At 34.4% G+C, this 26,196-nt stretch overlaps 1 protein-coding gene across 2 annotated transcripts in view; it reads left to right on the top strand.

Annotated features, from left to right (window-relative positions):
- The window catches only part of beat-IIIc (beaten path IIIc), a 56,866-nt gene extending 43,454 nt beyond the window's left edge, over positions 1-13,412 (top strand). For both annotated transcript variants that reach the window (XM_053757020.2, XM_053757021.2), the window contains 4 exons: positions 6,117-6,331; positions 8,322-8,457; positions 8,839-9,098; positions 10,469-13,412. In XM_053757020.2, the coding sequence (XP_053612995.1) occupies positions 6,117-6,331; positions 8,322-8,457; positions 8,839-9,098; positions 10,469-10,699 (842 nt within the window). In that variant the 3' untranslated portion in view covers positions 10,700-13,412. The remainder of the gene's footprint in view (positions 1-6,116; positions 6,332-8,321; positions 8,458-8,838; positions 9,099-10,468) is intronic.
- The last annotated feature ends 12,784 nt before the right edge of the window (positions 13,413-26,196 follow it).

Raw genomic sequence — 26,196 nt, 5'->3', positions numbered from 1 at the left:
TTTCCATACTAAGCCTCAGTATCTGATAGGCTAAAATAAAAAGGAGATCAAAAGATGTTTTAAATTTTTGACATAAATTTTCCACAAAATTATCCGCATTCCGCAAAATGAACTGAAAAGTCTTCCTTGTGCAAATGTCAGCCAGTAATCAATGTGAGTGTAGCCGATTAACAAACACTCAATTAGAGGCCCATGTGCGAAGTGTATTCACTACAGCGCGGACCACTTGGGCCTGACATAACGCACATGGCCCCGAATTAAAATCGATTGTGGATGTTCCAATTTTAAATATGATACAATTTTATTAATGATTCGGATTACTCGTTGCGAGATTTACTGCGTGTGTGATCGCCAAAAGTTTATTTGCATTGGTTTTTACTTTTAAATTACATACGATTTTAACCCATTGTTCCCGCAACGCGAAACGTCAAAATAAGAAATATCATCCGTTATTTGACGTTTCGCTTGCGAAAATAAATGGCGTCAAAAATGGCGAAAACACTAGACAAAAAAAAAATGTAAGTGTAATTTTTGTGTGTTATTTTTTATGAATCGCGTGGAGCATCTTGCCAAAATATTTTATTTTAATCAGTAATTTCATTGAGATCACAATAAATAATAATGAAATGAATCTTCTAATAATATTATTATAATATTTGGTTAGAACAGACAGCCCTTTAGATTTTCCTTTTGTGCGCATGCTAAAATGGAAATTACATAATAACATTCAGTTGGATTTAAGTGCTAAATTGTAAATTTATTCATCTATTTTTATTATGACGGTTAAGAGATATGTATTTCTACGTAATGAGCTTTCGTGAGAAAGTCTATAAAACGATGCAGGGTGTGAGATATAATTTTATGTTCAATATTTTATGCCCTCCATTACCTAATTGGTGACACAATTGCAGTGCAAACTGTGCTCACGTATTGGAATAAAAATCTTAAAATATTTAAAAGTACCTACCTATATATAAGTAATATACCTAATTACATTTTTAAATTTATTTTCAATGATATAGTCATTAAAATGTGTCTACAACTTCTAACATAACAGCTACGCAAAATCTTTTATAAAGTTCGAGAATGCTCTGGCGTGTTAAATTTATTCTTATGGTTTGGTCTTTTTAATTGCAAAATATCATTAATAACTAAATAGTGGGGAATAAACGTAACACACCATGAATCATTCGCATGAATTTATAAACGTTCGTACTAAGTACGAATGGATTGTCAGTCGAGAAATATCTCGTGATATGATATTATTTAATATCGCGTGTTTGTGATGGAAAGTGTTAATGTAGCTGCGACCCTGGGTTCTCTCCCGTGGGAATATCAGAATAAAAATAATACTGTAGCTTCTTACTAGTGAGAAAATTTTGGAGATCGGTTCAGTAGTTCCGAAGATTGGTTCCACACAAACTTACAAACATTTCCTGTTATAATGTTAATGTCGATGTGTAAATATTCTAGATAACTACACTCTACTTATGAGTTTCGATTATTCAGTTAAAATTCAGATATCACGCGTTGCATATCAGATAGATAGCAGGAAACAAACAAAAATAAACCCACCCTATCTCGCATGGCACCACTGTTGTCGTAAATAAACAATGGAAAGTCAGCATTTGGGAGGCGGTTCTGATAACACATATTGGAGCCATACGTTACTTTTCGTTTCATCGCTTTACCACCACACCTGGTGCCGGGACCGAGCCTCGTTATGTATTCTGAGCACAGGATTCCTTATTTTGACTCTCAACTGCCACCTATATCGGCCTCTGTTCATTAATAATTGCCACTTGCAGTGCCGATGAGCCAAAAGCTAAATGTGATGTCAAGATACTTTTAGAGAAGCCAGCTTGCAATATAGATGCATATGATGGCAATCCTTTGTCTATATTTCCAAGTGTGATTTTTAATTGTGTATTCAATAAATAGTTTTGTACATAATAGACGTCAGTGAAAAATGATAATTCAGTCATGAAACCCGCCTCGAGTCGTGTCTAATGCAAAAGTGCCCATATCACTTGTGGCATTCGATAAATTATTTATCATTAGAAATAATAAGGGCCACTAAAATAGAAACAACATGCCTAGAACTAGAGGATATTTGGATACCGCGGCGAGGCCTCGTCGTGGGCAGAACCCACGTGCGTACATACGATTATATAAAAGAATAAGTTTCTTACAAAAAAGTAATTGTTAACACAAACTTTTATTGTTGTCAGAGAGATCTTATTGTAATCAATGTGTGCCAAAAATATCATAAACCGTTGAGGAGTTCCCGCGTGTGGAGCCGTTGCTGGGTCCACCATTTGGTCATGTTTCATCATGATCATCTAAACTAAACGTGTACAAAATTTTAACTCAGTCGGTTGAAAATATCTGCTTCAAAACGTTGTAAGATTCCACCCGATTAGGCATAGAGGGTGACAAATTTTGTAATAAAATATTTCTACAATGAAAAATGGGTACCTATGGAATATACAGCAGTAGGGGTTCGATTTTAAAATGTTCGCGTCAATTTTTCCACTGTATGTTAAAAATAATTCCATATTTGCTGTTTTAAATTCTTAGGTTTTTAGGATTTCAATTTAGTGACGGTAAAACTTGAAAAATATTTATTTCGACCATAATGGACACATTTGTACAAATAATGTCGATTTCGATTAATAAGTATGTACCTACATGCACATAAAGGGAACATACTTTCATATAATGGTAAGCCGATCTGGCATGATAGGGACCAACACTGATCAAATGAGTTTCTTTCGGCATTTCTTCTCAGCAGTGGTCGTTCCGAAATGCCAGTAGTTTGTAGCTTGTGAGAAATAACTATAAATATAAAGATTGACGAGAAAAAGTGCCTGTGAAGGTCTAATTTCTGAATAAATGATTTGAATTTGATTTGAATTTGAATTAAATGATTTCAAAAATAATAAAATAGAGCCATATGTAAATGGCGAATAAAATTAGAAAATCGAGTCCATGATATAGCTTTTATTATTCTTTTTCAAAAACGTGTCATTTCCTATTTTACAGGCTGCATGTGTATTACGCACGAGTGTATTTTGTAGAATAAATAAAATATGAGATATCCTTGATCCACGTAAGCCGTGCCTGATTTATTTTTCGATATTTTTCTGAATTAAGGATGAAAACAGTCGGTTTGCTGTTATTTCTTCGTAAATGAAAAATACACTTTCTATTTTGATTAATAGACCCTGTTCTGATTTTCCTCGTGTTGAATCTCAGAGGAATAAACGTAAATTAAAAACCATTTCAAGCTTTTTAAAAATTCATTAATGCATTTATAGGTCAATAAATAATTTTATACGAAACAGTGCCGCAATGGGAAAATTTAAATGGCGATGTGTATAGAGCAAATAACTACAACAAAAATGTTGTCTTTGTTTTGACTAATCATTTTATTTACTTAATTACATCATATGTAAAAGGCTTTATGAATATATGATGATATATGACGTAACTGTTTTTCGAAAAAAAAAACATTAATTTCTCCGCTACACTCGCAGCAGATGGAATTTCATCAACTTAATCATGGTTACGGATGGCCCATGGGATCGCAAAAGTGGTGAGCGCTCTAGAAGCTTCTTACCAAGTTTCATTTACCTTGATGTTTCATAAAGATCTAATAATAGTTAATAGAAAACTGATATTCATTTTTATATACATAAACAAATGTGGGTTTATGTATGTAAACTTTTTTGCAATTTGTAAATGCACAATAAACGTACAGTCAACGTAATGTCAATTGTATGTGTGAAGAAACATCACAAAACTTACAATTTACCATGGGACAAAGAATAGTTACTTTCTTATTTATTTCTGCCGCCCAAATAATGTTACCGATTTTTTGAGTTCCATTTCAAAGGGTGAGAATGACAGTACTATTACTGGGTTGGGTATACTGCGACTAGAAATCTTTATTCACAAAGAGAGCAACGTATGGGTTACTCTTAGCGGGTTGCTGGCATCCATGGACTTCAGTGTTTTGTAACCATCAAACAACATACAATAGCATGATCGTTTACCTAATACGCTATAAAAAATTTCCTGAAAATTCATACCACACGGGATAGAATTCAAGGAAACCATAATGAGGAATGAGAAATTTCGTATCGATTTAGATATGGAAAAAATGTAACTAATTCACATTTTTTTAAGATTCATTTTGATATTGTGGAGCAATGGACGCGCTATCACCAGTTGCACAATTTTATAGGTCTATCGAATATGATACGCACAGCCCGTGCAAGTTGCATATCGATATTGCCCTCGTATCCGTAATCGATGGAAAAGGGGTTTGAATATCAATAAGCAATCGTGGACACAATGCAATCTGCAGCAGACACCCTCGGCACATAAGCCGTACGTGCACTATCACTTGTGGTCGAGTGGCGCGCTCGTCGCGTCGCTGACGCATCACTTACCACAATTTCCGCTATAAGCGCACAACAATGAGTGATTCAAAATATTAGATATTAACTGAATCCTTTTCCCTTAGATTAATCCAAATTCTAATTGTTTTCCAACCGAAACTTTTGATAGTTTTTCAGCATTTAGTCGCTTGAACTGCTTTGAACATACGAGTAGCTGTATAATTATATCCAAAAATTCAATATTTTAACAAAGCGAAAAGATTAATCTCAATCTACAGGTAAGTATTATAATATATATTTTTTTAATATGCACATTTCTGTATTGTTGCCAACAAACTCAATGGCTAACTACTTAAATTTTATTTTTGTATATTCACACAATTCATTAGAGCGAAACTATTATATTTAAATGGAATTGCAGTAGCCAGTTAATATTTAAATTTATTTAATTATGTTGACAATCAGAATTTAACCAATAATATTGTGTATATTACTATTTGGGTTTTTGGGCATATTATTATATAGCGCACATCATAGGTACATAGCTGGCAAAACAATGAATGTAGTCAGGAGGGATTGATTTATCGCCGAGGCGAGGCTCGGGGGCCTTAAATTACATTATTATTGGCATATGCTGAAACAGTTTGCACGCTCGTTGTCTTTATTCGCCAATTTACTTACATTTGAGCTCCGCCCCTCGGGTCGTAAAGTAATATTATCCGCTGGCGAGGGCAATAGTGCCTCTTTTACGGGCCGCGAGCGGGCGTCACATGGGAAATTATTTGACGTGGCGTTTAATGGATTTTTGCCTTCATAACACGCTACCTACAGGCAAATAAAAATACTTGTACCTAGTAATAGGTAAACAAATTATTGCCCGTCGTCATTTCCTGTGGAATCTGCTCCAAATTGGATATTTCCTGATGTTTACACTTAATACTACTATACTTTCTCGTGAAACGTAATATGCAAGTAGTTTAAATATATGTACTTTGAATTGATGCGTCTATTTCTATAACATGTAATTATATCGTAGACATATGTAGGTTTACAATGTACACTTTAATTTGGTCGGCTAATAAATAGTTTGATAGACGTGTGTTTGTTGAACCTTTCTATTGTTACAAAGTTGGTTGGGAAATTTAAATGGAAACCTCCCGACCGCGTCGGGGCAGGGCTAACAACTGAATAAAATGTTGCCAACTAATAACAAAAACTCATTCTCGCGTAGTTAAAATCAGAATTCAACATAATAGGTTAACTTAATTTATTTAAAAGGACTGGCTCATGTTTCAACTTTGCCGTAAAATCTGTTTACTGAAAATAGGGTTGACCATAGAATTATTAAGGTATGCTGCAAGTAAAGTCTGTTTAGGAAGAGTTGAAATTCTTATTTCATTTTTGGAAGCGTGAATTAGTGATTGTTTGAATAATAACTTTGTTTTTAACTCCAGAAGGAAGGGGAGTTATAAATTTATCATCATTTCTGTGTATCTATCTGTATGTCCGACGGTGGCATTGTTTTCGATTTAGTTTTTTTTTTATTTGATAGAAAATTTAATCGAGAGTGTTCTTAACTATGTTTGTGAAATGTATGTTCAGCCTTTTGAAAACCGTCAAACCGGGGGTGTCTTAAATTTTTAATTAATTTTTATAAGTAGGTAATAAAAGTCATCGTTTCTTTTTCAAATTTTATTATTTCTCTTTCAGATTACGGTGTTGCCAGTTTGGAGTTACTAGAGTTGAGAGTACCAGCCCACGTGCCGCTGGGCACCCGGGCTCAGCTCTCGTGCCAATGGAAGTTGGGCCCGACAGACATTTTGTACTCTGTCAAGTGGTACAAAGATGGCAAGGAATTCTTCCGACACGTGCCACGGGACGTGGAACCCTTCAGGAAGTTCCCTTTGCCTGGCGTTGATGTTGAGGTAAATCCACACATATTATATTAGCTTCTTATATAATCTTTAATCAATAATTAATTAAATGTACCTATATTCATGCTGCTTACGCCTGGTCCTGATAAAACAGTCAATCTTATCATTTTTAGTTTCATTATTATCATCATCAATTCTGATGTGTGCTTTGTTAATGTTGGTCTATGATCTATTTGTTATTGATATGAAAATTTCATTGATTTGATTCGATTAATCTTTGACTTACCAAATTACATCTTATTTATCATACTCTATTTATGTCGGTATAGCATGTTGGCACTTAGTGAAGACTAACACAAAAACCTCATTCCGCTAAAGTTACTTATTATTCTTCAAAAAAGAATTTGACTATTTGTGGACTATCCTTTTCCAATGTTTTATCGTTGCTATGCTATGTGTACTGGTAAGTTAGAATCAACAGCCCAAGATACAGTTAATTGGATTAGTCCAGTAGCACTCTGAGTTTGCTTAGGTCGTGGCGAGTGGAAACAATATAAAACTGGACCGGATATTGCTCTGCGGAGAGTTGCATCTGTAAACACTCGCACACTGTGAGAGCGGCCTTATATTTATTTTATCATTGAAACTTTCTTCATCAATTATTTTGAAAAATGCAGTTTTAATATTAAAACAATTTTAGTTAAAAGAATAAGGTTATTATGGACAAAAATATCAACTCCATAGGGATTTAAAAGCGCGTTCACTCAAGTACAGGTAATAATGAAACACAAACATTGGTTTTTCCTTTTTTTTGTAGCGGAAAAGGAAATGGACGAAAATGAAAGATTATGGAATAATGTATGTTAATGCACAAAGTGAGCCAAGCTGCAGGCTTTCAGTAGGTCGCGTGGATGTGGCTTTGTTCTAGAGGACTTCTATCGCGATGTGCAGGAAAATATACATACATTGTTGTAAATAGATTTATACTAATATACTCATATGTGTGCGGAAATCTGGTAGCTGTTAATGATGTTTTAGTACGTATAGAATGAGATATCTACAAGATATATTTTTTCAAACCTTGACTTCACAATTCTCTGTTCAGGTAACCTACAAAACCTGACCTGAGAATTGTGAAGTCAAGGTTCTAGGTTTTCTAGATGTAATTTATATATTAGAACGGAAACGCACAAGCCAGTATCTTGCACGCTTGCTTGCCAACAACGTTAATAAAATTTAATAAACGCGCAATAAAGCACCGCGAAATCGAAAATCAGACGTTTTTTACTATAATATTTAAACTATATAAGTATAGTTTGAAAAACAAAACGATATTGTAATTTTTGGTACAATTTGAGCACCAATTATAATTGTATAATTGGTCATTGGACAATTTTTAAATTTTAACGTAATTACCTAGTAACAAAACACTTTTTTTTCATCAATGAGTTTTATACGTTCTCACATCTTTGAATCCAGAAAAGGTATTAATTTTATTAAAATACCGTCAATAATTATTCATTACTCCTATACACTTTTCTCTTAGGCGAATGTTGAATGCAGACAACAAAATAATACTAGTCGACTTCGGAGCTCCGCTCCTGTAAAAAAAATATGATCTGCTAATAATATAAATGGATAAGTTTTATCGAATTTTATTGAATAGAATTTGGTGGACACTAACCTTATTACTTTATTTCAACTATTTCCCGGTTCCTTCCTCTCACCTACTTTTTCTTTCTTCACTTCGCACTCACGCACGTTCTTCTGCATCCTTATTTGTCAGACCATTGGGCCGCACATCCTCCTTGATGACATAAAGCTGGCACTTTTTGGGTTTGCCCCTTCTGCTAGGACCATATGCTAATTTATTTAATCGAATATTGTATTTATTTTTACTTCATTATTTCTCGCTTTCACGTACAGGTATTTAAATTGGTTAGTGTTTGTATAGCTCCATATAGTCGTGGGCGGAAATATGAACTTTTTGGGAATTACAAGTTTATATCGTATAATAAACGTTGAATTTCCTTGTCGCCAGAATGCAAACCGGAACGCTTCGAACGTGACCCTGTTCCCGGCGGTGCTAGAAACGGGCGGCCGGTACCGGTGCGAGGTGTCCGGCGAGAGGCCGCTATTCCCCACCGTGTCTGACCACTCGGACATGGTCGTCGTAGGTGAGAACTACAGCTAAACATTAACCATGATGAAATAATGTTTCCTTGCGACATCAAGGAAATGCTCTGTCATCACATGGACATGAGCAATGGTAACAATACCACGTTGCAGCGAGAGGGATGCGGGTACGACACTTTTAGGAGAAAATCCACCACCATTTTTAGGAGAAAATCACTTTTTCGTCCACTTAATTTATCGAGTCATTATAATGGTTAACAAAAATGGACTATTTTTCACTATAATGATTTTTTTATGTGTCTCCCTCGCCTCACCATCTTTTCTCGAAGCTATTCAGGTCCTTATTACCTTAGATTTTTCTTTAGCGTTTTCCAACACGTCGATGTTTCCAAACACCATTTGAATACATTGGACGTTTCTAGCTCTTCCGGACCAAGGTCCCACGATAACGGGGTCTCGTCTTCGCTACCAGATCGGGGACAGGGTGCAGGTGAACTGCACGTCGGGGCGGTCGAGGCCCGCCACCAAGCTATCGTGGTACATAAACGGGGAGCCCGCGCCGTCGTACGCAGTCCTCCCCGCCATCCATGAGACGGTGGAAAACGGCCTAGAAGTCACCAGCCAAGCTCTCGACTTCAAGGTCAAGCTCAAACATTTTAGGAAAGGAGACCTTAAATTAAAAGTAAGTCAATCTGTATGACGCCACAGATCGATCGCATCTTGTTGGTCTTCACAAATATGATTCGCTACGCCGACACGCTAAATATAAATTATGACGGAAATATAAATTTTTACACAGCCGACTTACCTATTTGGACAGTAGCCTGCACTGCACACTTGCATGTTAGCAAAAAATCACAATGAGACTATTGATAGACTATTGATTCAGTATTTTCAATCTGATGGTGAAAATACACAATTTATATTATTTTTACATAATGTGTTTGCTAGATTACACGTTTGTGTGCGGACATAAACGCCACCATAAAAATATCTTTCAAACGCCCTCTTAATGTTTTTTTTTGTAATTGAATTGATAAATGTTTTTATAACTATTTACAAACAATTCCAGTTATTTTGTACTGAGTCCAATCACTTTTCAGAGGAAAATAATATAAAATATTCGGGGTTATTTCCAATTAAAATATATGATGATCAAACATAAATGTTTGAAAACAGCGATTTTGAAGTACCTATTTGAAAGTAGAAAAAATTAACAATCCATATTTTCAATTAAGAGAATGCTCTCAGCTAACATCATGTGCAGGTTCGTTGTTAAAATCCGAGATTTAATTAAATGCAGTAAGAAAAAATGATAAATATATACAATAATAATTTGCTGCACTTCGATTTTTTACTATTGGCATTTCGGAACGGCCACTGCTGAGAAGTAATGTCGAAAGAATCTTATTTAAAAAGCGTTGGTCCCTATCATGCCAGAAGGCTTACCGTTATTGTTTATCACATCTATTTTCGAAAAGTATGTATGTAGTAGTATGTAACTTACATACTACATACATACTTTTTGACCATTACTATATGTATAGCACTTACATAATGTAAGTATGTTGTGATCAAGTGCTGATAAAAAATAGAAAAATAAATAAAACAAGATTATGTAACCAAACTAAATATCAATCAAACTGACCTCTTCCCCCTGGCAGCATCCGTTCACAAATTGACGCACGAGTCAGCCATCGCGAAGCTGAATTAAAACCTCCCAACCATGTTTTGTTACAATTATTATTTCCTTTCTTTTAATTTCATCCCTACTATTCAGTTTGAGGATTCAATATTTCCTCAACGCGAACTGGGAGCACTGTGCACGAATAAGAGATTTATAAATTGAGGTTATATACTTGTAAGACCCACATTTCTTAATTGACTTTGAATATAAGGCTGCAGTGAAGTTAGTTGCGCCGCTACGTACTTCTTCACCTGTGCTTTGGAAGTTTTAAGTATATTTTTGACGTCAGGAAATTATGTATATCATCCTAAATATAAATAAAGAACTTTTTTGACTCTTTTAAATAGTCGTATATTTTTGCACAGTGTCTAGCGACAATAGCTACAGTGTACTGGAGGAGTAACGAGGAGAGTGTGCAAGGGGAGCGGCCGAAGGGCTACGCGCGGTCGCGGGAGCTGAGTGACGCGAGCCGGGCCGACCGCGTGCAAGCCCCGGGCAAGCTCGGGGGTGCCGCTGGCGACCTCAACACTGCCACCAACCTCCTCCTATTTGCTGCCCTGCTAGTGCAGTGGTTGCCCACCAAACTCTCCTTGTAAACTGTGATGTGATAGGACTTTGTGAGTCTTGTTGGACGTTCGGAGCTTAAACTTTTTGTTAGAGCCTATTTCATCACTTTCCGATAAAGTGTCAAATTGTAATCTAACAGAATAAATCGAAATATTTGCCAGTTTGCTCTATCATGTAAAACAATTTTCTGTTCGATACATATAGGCTTTCAGACACTTTATCAGCGAGCGGTGAAACAGGCCCTAAATCTTGTATTTTCTATCGGATTCATTCCATTAGAAAGCCGTAACTCATTGTATATTTGTTCATATAAATATTTCTATCGTTTACCAGACAGATATTAATTATCTATTTAAGATTCCTAAACATCAGTTTCTCGAGAATATATAAAGCTAAGCTTAAACATATTTATAGCTTGTTCGAGGGCAAATAGAGTTACGCCTTTTTGACTGTTATGTTATATAGTACCTAGTGTAAACTTTATTTTAAGGGTATAAAGATATTCTTCAAATTACGTACATATGTAGATAAGTTTTAAGCATCAAAAGTGATTGTATTTATGCTTCGGTAGATAGTTGACGTATATTTATTTAATTTTTTTATGTATTTGTATTTGTAAAAATTGTTGTAAAAATAATAGCTTTTATTAAAACATAAAGAATATATATAATGGAACTGAACTGAATGTCAAAAGTAAAATACTTATCAATTAATTCATATCAAATGGTTAAGGAATATTAAGTATACTCTAAATGAATATGATAAGTATGTACCTATATACCGACAGCTTACTCGTGCACATTATTTCAAATGTTTATAATCATATTTCTTTATATCTAAACAGCCATGAGATGAGATGAATTTTTTTTTGCAATTGAGCGGGAATCGAATCCACGCATCTACATGAGTAGGGCGTGGGTTCGATTCCAGTCGAAAACTGAGTTTTCACCTCAATATTTAAATTTAGCCATTTATTAAATTTGCTATTTTAATTGCTTCTATTTATTGACGTGGGCCAAGCAATTAAAATAGTAAACTGGCAAGTTACAATAAAATGATAATCTCATAATTCCAAGTATTTTTATTCAAACAAGCTTATTGATATATTCAAACCACAGAACATAAGTAGGTATTTATTGTTTTCCTGAAATAATCCACTTACATCAACTTTACCGTAATTAATGAGCTGTATGTTGAAGAACATTATGATATAAACTATAACATTTTATTTATTGTCATAGAATTACTAAAATAATACTACATATATTGAACGTAGATGTGCTGGTAGTAAAATAAATTCTCACATGTTCCATGTGAAGAACACGATAAACGATTTCAAAAGGAGCTACTCTACGCATAGCTTCGTAGCACGCGCTACGAGTCTTCGTAGCGCCGTAGAAGAGGCTACGCTTGGCTACAAAGTTATTATTATTCTGATATTATCTACATTAAATAATATAAACTGATCTATTCTTATGTTTAAATGTGCTAATTTTTCAAAGTAGCGGTCCGGTTTTAAAATATAATAAAACTTTTGCGAATAACAGAAGTTATATTATAGTGATATCTACAAGTGTTCAACAAACAGCGACTTATTGAAATTTAATTGTTGTTAATTTGTAATATATAAATGTTTTAGTAAAACTCCAACTACTCTTCAGAATTGACACAAAATTAAGTGGGCACCTAATATTTTGGTGGGGCGTCGCCTGTTCCTTGTGTAGTTATTAGAGGAATAAAATAACAATTTTATCCAAAACCTAAAAGTGCCATTAACAATAAGTTATGTAATTTGAATTTTATCGATATTACGTTCAATATATACCTCTTATGTGTCCAAAGATTTATTGCCAACCAAAGTCGATGGATGTTAAATGTTTAGTTTGAGAGTTACCTGAGACAAATATCTTTTTGGGTTATATCCAATTTTAAATAGAGATTTGTTTCATGACCACTATACACATTTTTTTCGTAAATGACTTTACGCATTTATGGTATTTAGATGAAGTTACGAAGTTCTGTCAATTTGTAAAAATATATTGAACTTTTATAAAACATAACTATTTGTAAGTTATATTAACATGGCTAGTCAATGATTTATATACCTATCCAATGATATATGTGTTATGCAAAGAATGTTTAATACTAGTGTTATGTCAAACAATAACACACATTATGTATTCGTAAGCGAAATTAACATATACATATTAATTTGATCATAATTATGTAATTTTCCTAATTAGTTCATTGTCAAACTAATTTTTTTTGTTTGCAAAACTGACATATCATCACTGTCGTGTTTTGACGTATCTGCTGACTGTACCTGTGCTTTAGCAACGAGGCATGCACAATGGTAAAACACATGGACTTACTAATAGTAAGTTCTTGGTGAAAAACAGGAACGACAGGGTTTTTCATATTCCAGCGAGGTTCATACTCAATTAGGCCGTATACAAAGATTTTTATATAAGAAGGGTACAAGAAAATGAAGGATATTTTTTTGCTTATATTTTATCCTCATTCTGTGTGTTGTAAATCTAATTCGAACGATACAGACGTAATGCCTAAGTAAGTCATAAGAAACAGCTACATTTTAAGTACCATAGATAATGTAATCTTACGTACGAATATAATATGCAGTTATTTGTTGCTTATTGTTAAAGTATTTTAGTATTAAGCATAAGAATGTAAATAATAAATAATAATATTATATGTAGCTCAAAATAAATTATTGGATCTACATAAACGACCACGTAATTTTTTTTTTAGTATTAAAATTTTTTGCTGTACCTAAGTTTTTCCCATTAAACATACCAAATTTGTTTTTTTTTTACATTCTCATCGAAATCCGTTTAGGTTTTTGTGAAAAACAAACTTTCCCACTTTATTCCAACTTTCGCATTTATAATATCTAAGCATACATTGTTCAAATGTTATGGTAATGTTAATATAGGTATTCATGATTGCTCGGCCAAATATTTGTGTTAATCAAACATTTGACACGCTTCAGAGAAACCTACTATTGAATATTTATATTGAGTCGTTATGTGAAAATTACATTCTGTATTGATTAAGACGAATTAATATGGAATGGAAAATACTGTCAACCTATCACCGATGGACTGTAGGAAATGCCTATACGAGACATCTTCGCAATAGTATTGCGTCTTTCTTGTTTTAGGCAAACAAAAAAACTTTTAATTAATCTACTTACAGAAAATTATAATGGGATTTGGTAAAATTAAATATCTTGCAAAAATAAATGCGCTATACTGGTTGTCTTGTTACACATATACTGGTATATGTGAGTACTGTATTTTTGTTGGAGTCTCATGTAGCTTCCATTCCACTCGGCTTATTGCGCTAGGATTCAAACCTACGACAAAATCGAAGCATCTATTCAGAAACTCAGTCCCGGGATTCGAATTTGCTTTTTATCAAAAAGTAAATTAATTAAAATTATTCAAATGTTCCGAACAATCCGATATACTCCAATGTTATTTCAATTTCTAACTTCCTGTCCGAAAAAAAAATTAAAAAATATTTACAAAGTGTCTATCAAAACAGCAGCTATTGTAACAAAAGTAATCAAGTATTTTGTTAAAAATCCAAGTGGAGGCATAATGGAAATCATAATTACCGTCCATAAAACTCCCAAACTCGAATGATGAAACGCAAAAACGGAGTAATTTTAAATTAACTAATAACTCTGAAATTTATTGTCTGCGGAAATCGTTATCTTGAAGGCTCGTTAATTAAACATTTTTAGACATAATTTATTTTAGCAATGGGGAAGTTCTATCCAAATTTACGAATGAGTATATCTATGTAGTAGTAAATTACAATTCGACATACTACTCTGTTACTTAGTTCCTTTTGCTAAATGAATTCACTGTATAGGTAATATAATCTAATCTAAGCTAATAATCTATCGTTGTACAAAACCATAGGATGACTTTGTTTATACAACGATATATTTTCCAATTTACATACGTCAATTTTGTATGTTTCACGTTTTATACCTTGCTTAAATTGAATCATTTAAAACATTAAGAGTACTTGAGAAAAAAATATTGTTTAATAACTTTCAAATGCACAGAAAACCAACCTTTTACTACACCAGCGCGCCCCAAGCGGCCAATTCACTCACGTTGGCCTTCACGTGTTTTCAGTCATTCGTATAGTATTATCACTATTTTTCCCAATTTACAAGCAGGTGGCATCTATATACCACGGTGTTAACATTTTGGTTGGCTTTCCACTGAAGTACTAAGTAAACAAACTACACGTGGTCAGAAGATACAAAAGTCGATGACATTTGGACATAGATAATAATGATATGCTATGGATTGCCAACGACAAAGTACGGAGTTTCACAAAATGCTGCACTTTCGTAATAAATTATCAGTTTGCAATTGCTATAGGATTTGTTCTATAATAAAATAATTACTAACGAAGAACTCTTGTTTATCGACCTCAGGTTGAAAATTTAACAGGATCTTAATATAAAACAGTGGTATGGTGAACATCTCCCGAAAAGAGTGGGCACGTGCCTGAATCGTAATGTTGGGGATTATGTCCGCATGAACTTTTATTTCAGAACAAAATATTAATTTACCTACGCCAGTCTCCCAGCAAAGACAGCCTGATTACTTTGATCTTCACTTTAAGTCACTTTGATTACATTTCAGTTTAAAAAATCGTTTATTTTACTCATAAAAAAACAATACAGTTCACTTAACTATGAGAAATATATTAATTTTCTTAAGTTTAGAGGGTAGTCCAAGTTTAACTTACATTTATTTCGAGTGCAATGACCCAAAAAATAGTAGTTTATGCAAAATAGGCTGCGCTGTGAAGTAATATAAGTTGTTATTCTAATGTTTACATTTCAGTTATATTTCACCCTCTTAACAACCGTCTAAAATAAACAACCGAATTAATATAATATAGAACCAAAAATACACTATCTGCATTATTCGCGTTTCGGGAAAGCTCGTACCAGAATTATAAATGATTTGGACTAAAATATTCTAAGTATAATGGACACCCGAATAAACATGTAAAAGTAATTTAAGTAGTCTTATGAAAGTTTTTGTTCAAACGCAAAATATTACTCAAATACCACAGTATAACTATAATACTTAGCGACAACTTCGTAAAATGTATCTAAATGTGATACAATGTCCTGAATGACCGGATAATGTTCACCACGCCCGGCCTTCGTCTCCTGGAAGTCCTGGGTTCAATTTCCTGTACGGGCAAGTATTTGCAATTGTTTACACATGTACCTATTTGTCCATAGGAGCAAAGAAGCTGTGTATTCTATTTTTTTAATTAATTTAATACAAATTGAAACACATCAAGCAGTTATTTTCATGTATTTTACTTGTATTTATCATTATCTTATTATTACAAATTTTAAAGCACCACCCTTAAGATTTCACTGGCATTATGCCTTATGTCCTTATGCATGTCCACGTATTGTTAACTTTGTATGTTGTGAAAGAAATAAGCAGCTGGAACATGTTGGGTCCTGTTCCAACTGCTTCGTCTTATGAAGTATTCGAATTATGGGTAATTCGAGTGAAATATAACTGAAATGTAAACATGGAACATGTTGGGACCTGTTCCAGCTGCTTCGTTTATGAAGTACTCGAATTATGGGTAATTCGAGTACTTCATAAGACGAATACGAAGAATAATACGAGTGATACGACGTATACGATGCAACTTCTTCCCCATCAAAAAAAAAAACAACAAAATCAGTAGGCTGAGCAGCTATGAATAGAAATGAGGATAATTAGTTCAGGGTGCGACTGGTCTGTTTTGCGCAGTCTCATCCCAACCGCACCAAATTGAATACCATTCCTACCTACGTAATTAACTGCAAACCCAATTAGAAGTTGAATATAAATGGCCGTTTTTTAAAAACATCTTGGAACAATAAAAGAAGGGACTACACTCAATGGTTCAGGATGAGCTCCATGTTTTGTCCAAAACTGCTGATATTGACTTATAAATGCGAACACTCTCGCGCAGGTAAGGCTGTAATCATTAGGCTGTAATTAATTTTAAACTTTCGCGTTTGATTATCATGTAGTGAGCATTTAAAACCTGTATCCTTATCGTTATCCTTACATATTATAAAACAAAGACCTCTGCCGCGTCTGTCTGTCTGTTCGCGATAAAATCAAAAAGTGCTGCACATATTTCCATACGATTTTCACCAGTGTGATTCCTGAGGAAGCTTTAGGTGCATAGTTTATTATGTTTTTCTCAATCGAAGCCGAAGGGGGCCACTAGTATTGTATATATTTCACTACGAATCAAATATGTGCTTTTTCTAAAAAGTTTTACCCATTAATAGCTTCATTCTACACTACATTCACCCCAAACCAGGATGGTTAGTTCCGATGGTACTATAATAAAGTTTTAGCCACAAAACCTTAACAACTAAAACTGTAAAACGAAAGACCCAATTAATAATAAAGCAATGAAGAATACCTAGAAACTATTAAATTCTATCTATTAATACCAAAGAATGTTGAATAAATAAAGACGCCACTTAATTAAACACTAGAAAACATGTCATTTTAGTTTGTAAAGTTTATCGAGATATGTCAATCTGGGGGCATTATTAATTTACACAAAATTCAAATATTCTCAATTTATATTTCTTGTTAACTTAACCAATAATTTAAGAGAATCTATTTCGTTTCAATGACATTATTTCACACTAAATATCATCAAACAGATATATAATTTAGAAAGTTCTTGTTAACTATATCATTAGACACACCTTAATATAATATGCATTATACCAATTCCAGAATTTTTAGGAATAACTATAGGAATAGAAATAACGAATTAAACTGGGTACCGTACTTTTACTTAACTTAGATTTTTTTAAACGGTTAAAATAAGTAAAAAAACATTTTACTTATTTTTAATAAGTAAAATATTTGCCTCTAGTTCAAATAAAGAGCGATATTCTCTATCATCTCAGCGTATTCCAGGTTTCTTCCTTCGTCTTTGAGCGTAGGTTCGCTCACGCGAACATCGCGATATAACGCGCAACATTATCACACAGGCATTCATTTGCTTATGTATTACTTCAATAGATAAATGTGTGATAGTAGTGAGAATCATTCAAAGAAACACCAAAATTTTATATTATATAGTAATTAGTATGGTTATTTCAACTTAATAATTAGGTATTAATAGACTAGACACTAGTAGGCGTAGTCAAATCAATTAGAGTATCTGGTCATAAAAAGAAAATATTGTGTTCGTGTTAAAATTTGCTGGGTATTAGCGATATTGGGAACAAAATGGCAAGTCTCACTGCATTATGCAGGGCCTGCGCAAGCTAACGACTGCGAGGCACGCGAGCGAGCACTGCACGTGCCGAATGCATTTTTTGTGCACTTTCGTGTATTTGTGATCTCAAATTTACTACATGGGGGTCGTGGATATTCTTTTTTTTGTTTAATCCTTAAATTGATTGCCCAAAGGCGCGATTTTATAGTTGTTAGATTTGACAAGAGACGGGCGGGCCAACAGCAGGAAAACTAAAGAAGAGATGAATGCATTGCGACAGATACAGTTTGAATAGCAAGAGAGTGAAGTGATTTGGCAAGTGATAGAATAGAGTTCAGATAACATATTGCGGCGACGTAGGGAAAGGGCAAGGAGAAAAAGAAAATGGGCCAACTGTATACATTTTATTTTTTACAATTTGATTCACTAATGTTCTATTTATTACTCAAAATACACATCAACAACGGAAATGCTTTTAATGAAAACAGAAATTAACACAGTGGAGGCAGACAATTACATTATACATAATGAGTGAAAACATACATCTGGAATAAACAGATCATTACTGTTAATTCACATTCTAACTATATACCTACCTATATTTATACCCATTTAATTTAAAGTCTGTGACCATGTGCTAAGTTAAGCTATATGCGCGGAAGCGGTGCTCGTTTAATTAGATAACTTGCTTAGAATTGCGCTGTGAAAGCCAACAAAATAAAAGTATTTTTTTATTTTCGTAACTTATTCACAATCGTTTAGCACATAAATAGTTCACCTTCAGTGAGAGCAAAACCATTTTCAATCGGATGTGTTTCTGTTTACGTTCATTGCTTTCGAATGAAAAAGGTTGAAAAATTGTGTCATTGCTGGATAAATTTCAGTTATATATTTCCAGACATTAAATAAAGAACGTCCATAGTTTAAGGGAAGCTTTCCATACAAAGCGAAGCTATGAGGCAGCAATAGGTGAGGAGCCTTAAATCACGTCATCGGGCTCTATTGGACGCTCAATTTATAGCCGGTTGTTTCTGCTCGCCTTATTATGCGTGAAACAATGAATAATCAATGTTTCGCAGTCGCAAATGAAGATTAATAGATCATTCTACATTGGAGGGAATTACCTCGAGTATTGCGACAGGCACGGCGATACCTACGAAATATTTATATTGTGTTAAAAATTGTTTTTGTTGTTGGGTTCCGATTCGGGGTATTTTTTACAGAAATCGGAATTAATATGAAAGGCCAATAAGGATAATGCCAATACGGAATTGTTTGTGGCGTAATACATGTATTATTTCTTCGTTTTATTTTTAAGTGTATCTTTTTTCACGTTCCATAAGGGTATTTTGTGCGGAACTCTTTTGTGATGAGAACTCTCTGTAAAAGAAAAAATCTATATTAATATTGTAATCATCCGCAACCTGCTCAATATACATAAAAGGAGAACTTGTCACATGAACCAGTAGGCTTACCACGAAATTACAAACACGTAGCACGTTACTAACGTCTACGTCCACCTAGATCGTGTGGACGCAATCACGTGATATGTGTTTTATGTTTCATGGTAGTCCCCCAGGTTTTTGTCACAGAATAGTAATTAACTCTAAACAGGTGGATTCTCCTAAAGGCTTCTTCACGCGCAATTCATACCATTATCACCTAATTATGACGGTTTTAACCACAAAAGCTCAAAGCTCAAAGGATTGTTATTCCGAGAGAATTAACGCAAGCATCCATGACGATTGTTTTCAACAACTGAATCAACACAGTCAAATGAGCAAAGGAAATTAAAACAATTCGTATGTAGTCCTCTTATAAGATGTTAATTACTAAACACATTTGTAAGAATTAACTAATACATTGCAATAAGTTAGTGGCATACAACAGATAGGCTGTTATTTTTGCTTATTCAAAAATTAGACACAAATTTAATAATTACAAAATAAATAAATAAAAAACAATAATTTAAATATAATATTTCTCAAATGTACGAACTACTAGAATTTCTGAACAACCACAGCTGATAAGGAATGCTAAAAGACACTACCTAATTTGAACAGTGTTACTTAATATCACGTAGTAGGGCTTAAAATTAGGCTTAAAATTATTTCGTTTTTTTTAATATTATAGCAAAGTAAAGTGCATAAGGTGCAAGATCGAAAAGCATGCAATTTGAGATCGAGTACAGATAAAAAAATATTATTAACCAAATATGTCCTATCCTAATAATATAATAAAGTCGAAAGATTGCGAGTATCAAACGGCTAAGCCATTTTTTATTAATTTTGGTATTGAGGTAGTTGATACCTTGGATTAACAAATAGGATACTTTTTATCCACCAAATCAAGAGTACGCGATTATCGTAGGAATTTGTCAAAAAGTCTGATCAATGACGATTTATAAAGTATACGTAAAAGGTATTTTTTTAAATAATTACTTGGGTATGTGAATCGAGCGGACCAGTCCCCCCTGGAAGAAACCGTTCAAGAGAAGGCACTCCCACGGGACCACCTGTCACATGCTAACATCAATTTGATAATAGTTACTAACATCTAACCAAGCCACTACATCCCTATGATGTAACCGAATTAATTCCCAAATTAATTAAATAGCTGAAAAAAGAAAAAGAAATAAGGAAAAACAATCGCCTTTCTGATATCGAAAAAGGTCAGGACATGATAATACTTATCTCTGTCAATAGACTAAAAATAGAAGAACCGGAAGTAATAAACCTGTAGATCATATATAGGTAGTAACAGAATCAATCAGGACAAACATAAAATAATTAACGAAGAACTTAAGTTAAAGTCAAACTACAATCAGACATCACGATTTTCGAGCGAGAGGTGTAAATATTTTCTTTAAGTAAATATTAAACGAACACACAGTTAAATCAAACAATTCCGACTACTCTAAGTATATCCCACTGCGAAGACAATAGCAGCATTTCCATAGAAGATTGATGTCGAGCACCGTCATTGATGCCAAACCACAATCAAATCTTCAGTTTTAAGGTATTCTATCAATAATAATATAAATACAATCTGTGTGATTTGTCCATATATGTCCATATTTAACCTTTATGTATGTAATATTTAAACGAAACAACATAGCCATATTGAATTAAAAACAAATACGAATTCTACCACAGAATTTGAATTTGATAATATTATTCTGTGGTTTCTACCTTCAACAAAACAATGTAATGAATATGGAAATTTACATGCACCTATACTTATTTATGCATGAACTGAAAACAGATGATATGATAATACTAATAGTGATGAAATCATTGTATTCTCACGAAATTTTTCACCAACCAACCAAACTCTAAGAACGCTTCCTTCGCTGGTAAGGTCACGTCTTGAGTATACCAGGAAATTACACAAGGAATAAATGTTTACCAATGGCTGTACCCCCTGCCCTGGCATGAGGGGCAAATCCAAGAAGTACTCGCTTGCAGTCGTCCATGATGATAAGCGTGCCAAATGTCTGACAAATACCGATGCTAAATCGTGCGAAAATATGAAATCGAAATCTGGGTTCCAACACTCCACTGGGTTAGGAAAATACACAGAAGAGACAGTTTAAAAAATACCTTTGATACGTACTCCAAATTGTCGAGCCTCGCTATCGTCGCATGACAAAGCGCGTATTTCCTCGTTGAATGTCAAAACCAATAAAAGAGCTATAGGATTCAAAATCGAATTTCGTACAAAATTAAGCCGCGGGCTTATTCAGAATATTCAGAGTTCGAAAATACGACGTCAAAGTAACGATAATCGGGCAAGTAACGGGTAGTGAGTCATCGCTGATCCCCTCATGTAATGCAGCCGTGTCTCTTACACGCCGCTATCGCACCCTCCCGTCGATAACCAAACCAGGGGTACAAATTTAAATGGGAAATGCCTGGAAATGGCTCACGCTATTGTTGTACGATACCCAATGGGGAGATAGGAAGGGCCCAATATCTTCCGAACTATTAGCATCGATATTTATTTTGTGTGAGAACTCAAAACAGTGGGCCTACCGGATAAATAAAGTTTATTCGATTTCGATCGGAGTACGCCATAAATTTAGAGAATGTTTGTTTTTTGTATTGCTTCCGGTTATTTCTGTTTACTTGGGGTATCATACATTTATCACTTTGATTTTAAAGTAGCGTGGTACCTACGGCAGACGGCGACCGCAATCTGGAAGTCCTTAGGTCATTAGACTTCCAGCTGCGGGGCCCACCATGCCCACGTGATACTGTAGACAGACAGTAGGTATATGTTATTGGGAAGATATTTCATATTACCTACTAACTAGATGCTGCGCGCAGCTCCTACTGTGACATCGATTCATTATTATTATATATTATATATGTTCCAAACAACCCAAAAGCTTTTTAGCCGCAAAAGTGTAACCAACATAATATAGAAAATGGATTTAAAATACAGTCAAGTTACACTGCATAGAACTCTATACAATGGCAATAGTGGCGATTTGGAAATAAATTTGTGCTTGTAACTGTACATTACAAATAGTGGCCAACCCTTCAACCAACAAAATGGAAACTGGCTGGCTTCCATCAAGGCTAATCTACAACAAGCACAACCGTCCTGCGAAGCAAGTTTACAATCAAAGTTGACCAGATCTGAAACTAGAATAATGGATATCTACGACTGTCGCCCGCAGTTTCATTACATTGCTCGCTAAACTTCAATATTATTCGTTCGAGTTACTCCAAACTTGAAAATGTAACGTCTTTACTTTCGTCTGAAGTTTGATTACGCTCAGCATTCTAGGCAATTCAACTACTGGCATATATTCGTGATGAATTACTAAATTAAATTACGAACAAGATTTCTGGTTTTTCTATGTGTCTCAAAATCTACACATTAAACTGTAAGTGGGCTTTGTCTGTACATAGGAGATATGTCAGAAAAAATATAATGGGGGTACTTTATGGGACGACAGAAACTAGTTTTGTGAAACTATCAGAACAACTCACTGAATGTGAATTAATCTAACACTAAAAGTACATACTTTTATTACATACTATTAACGAAGTAACAAAAAATTATAAAAGAATTGATTTCAATTAATCCCTTTGGATTTGCTACTGCACTTACGTACCTACCTAAAAAGCCATGAGACATTACACTAAACTAAACACAAAGCTAGTTTAATTTACGTTTATACATGAGAAGTGTCCAGCAAAGGATTAATTACATTTTCAATCTCAAAACAGAGACAAAAGTCTGCGAGTTCTTGTTGTTCTTATGAATTTATGAAATTGAAGCTACTAATTTTGTTGAAGGATTACTTCAACGGAGTCTGTCTGAGTAGTTCTAAGAAAGTATATAAATATATATTACCTACGCGAAAACTGCTTCACATTATGAAACTGTCGGCCAACTACAAAGTTCAGTTAATCAGCATGGCGGGCGAGGTGTCGGGCGTAACTAGTTTTGAATTTTCACCTCAGTTATCCCTTGACATGGGCCGGCGCGGGAATATTTTAAAATTATTCCATTTGCATAGGTTAATTGTCCATTTTGTGTTATGAAATACCCGTCTATATCTTACGGCCGCAACTGTTTAATTAAATTTTACTGCTGTAAGGCACCCATAAAATGTTTGCACAAAGTCTGAAACATACAAATTGTGGCGGCATTGAGCATAAACTTATTAATTATCATGTCACTACAGAAATAAATGCAATTTAGAACTAAGTGTATACTATTTTTTTAAATAGTTATTTTCTATTTTGTATATTTGGATAGAAATTAAAAATTTAAGAGTCACATTCCATTCCTCCGAAGTTTTTGACACATCCCATATCTGCTAGAAGAGAGCTGATGGTTCCCAAACAGCTGAATACGCATTTTATAAATATAGCGAAGAACACTCGCGATTAAATTCTCTTTCAAATAAAAAAAAACGATCAAAATCGGTTCAGCCGTTTGGCTGCTACGATGCCAGACATGTACAGATACACAGACACGTTAAACTTATGACTTCCCTCCTTCTGTAGTCGGGGTGTTAAACACAGATAAACGACACGGTAAAATTAATTGGCATACAGATATTTTGTATAGAGCATACATATTGCTTTCAAAATTGAGTCATACTTACATAGTTTCCAATGTAAAGTTAGAATAAGTTAACTTGTACATTGAAACTTAATTCCTTAAAACCAACTCAACAGAATCAAAACTACGGTATTCGTAGACTACCCTAACCTTCCAGCGGTTGAGTAAAAAAGAATTAAACCTAGTCTCTCAAACACATTAACTTCGAAAGTTCTCGAAACAGGCCATAGCTGGTCTCGTTTGTATTTGAATCTTTTATAAAGACAAGCTGTGTCTCGCGGCCGCGACTCTAATCATGATTTAGTTGCGGGGACTCCCAGGGGTAGCGTAATTTTGCCTTACTACCACACGCTTCGTTGTACCGAGCACCGACCAAAGTGAAAACAAATGAAGAAACTCCGCCGTTTAATCATTCATTCGCGTACAACCGACGTGTCGCACATTGAGATTTATGCCTCAATTAATCGTCAACAACAAACACTAAGATTTTTTGTGGCTTTCGCCAAATGTGTACTATCGGCGAAGAAATCGCCGAATCGGGACGAGTTTTTGGTTTTCCGTGCTTGTTGAAAGACTCACATACAAACTAAGTCTGATGCATCGATTAGCTGTAAGATCGCCGATAGTGTCATTAAAGTTGACAGTGCCAGTCTTGTACGGGACAAAAATGATAACACATCTACAACAGCAATTACGCAACAATTATGGCGCCTATGGACTAAAAAAATGTTAACATTTTCTTTATTATACCTTTTTAGATTAGTCATTATGACAGATTTAAATTACTAGACTACTGCCTATATAGCACCTATAATCCTTTATGTATACTGTAATGAGGGATTAGATAGTATTTCAGCTTAGTGGTAGATTAATGATAAACTAACATAGTGAACCGTATTCGTCTTTGGACGAGAGACAAGGTCGGTAGCGAAGGGTGCGCCCGATTGGACCACGGTCCCAAGTCCCTAGTCCCCATTCGACCCGGCTTAATTAACACAGGTTCGAAGCGAATATTAAATGTTCGCAAATAGACTTATTTGCCAGTATGTTGTCTGTGTCTTGCTTTGAACAAAACGGCGACAGTATAGAAGTTACTACTGCTTGTCTGATCGGGTTACAGGAATAAAGGTTTCTAACCCGATGTGGGCGTCGGCGTCACTACTGTTGAAAAATATTACTTTTCCAATTGACAGACACCGATAGAGTTGTTCCTGTAACCAGTTTAGATATGTAAACCAATGCAATTTCCAATAATAGGCATAATTTCAGTGACATTATTAGAAGATTAGAAGGCTATAAACCACACATCGGCAATGCACATGTACAACTTTCTCTCTGCACCACTCTGTGCTAACCGATAAATGCAACTCGGTATGTACTCTTTGCAATGGTAATAAAAGTTAAATTGCTGTGATTCTTTCAAACCGTCGTCAACCACAGCTTGACAGTAATTGAGATTACCAGAGCTTTGTAGCAACAACAGGACATGAATTAGATTGCATTAGTTAATTGGTTTTATGCTCATGGTCCATAATTTATTGACAATGCATGTCGACACTTGCTTTTTCAGCTGATGATGTGTGGTTTTCAAAAATCCCTTTCATCTTATATTCCAGAAAATTGTGTTGATTTGCCATGAATATGCAATTTAGCATGATAATGATAGAACTGCCATCTACAAACTACGCTATCGAATAAAATATAGCTCTAATATATTTTCATCCGTTAGGGAGATTTGGCAAACAGAACTGAACCTCATTTAAACTCAATATGAAATATGAATGTATTTTTTTTTAATGTATGTCAAAAGTACAGACGAGTGATTTTTGGTTTGGAGTAGAAGAGTGGGAGAGTGACATAGGGACATAGGCTATTTTTTGAAATGTTTTTTCACATATAAATGGGAAATGAGATTAAGTGTATTTTTGCTTAGTCAAAGCACTCTGATATTTATCCTAACTACTTACCAATCATCAAATTGAAAAACAGATGATAGGACAAAGGACACAAGAGATTCATTCAGAAAACAACGTGACTTGGGATAATAATAATTTCGAATGTGTAATTTGAGATTTTTCCATGTAGGAGTCATACATTTCACCCGACACTTGAAAGTGAG

This window comes from Plodia interpunctella, chromosome 16 (assembly GCF_027563975.2).
Source record: "Plodia interpunctella isolate USDA-ARS_2022_Savannah chromosome 16, ilPloInte3.2, whole genome shotgun sequence".
Taxonomy (NCBI): domain Eukaryota; kingdom Metazoa; phylum Arthropoda; class Insecta; order Lepidoptera; family Pyralidae; genus Plodia; species Plodia interpunctella.
This window is presented reverse-complemented; position numbering and strand designations above follow the sequence as displayed.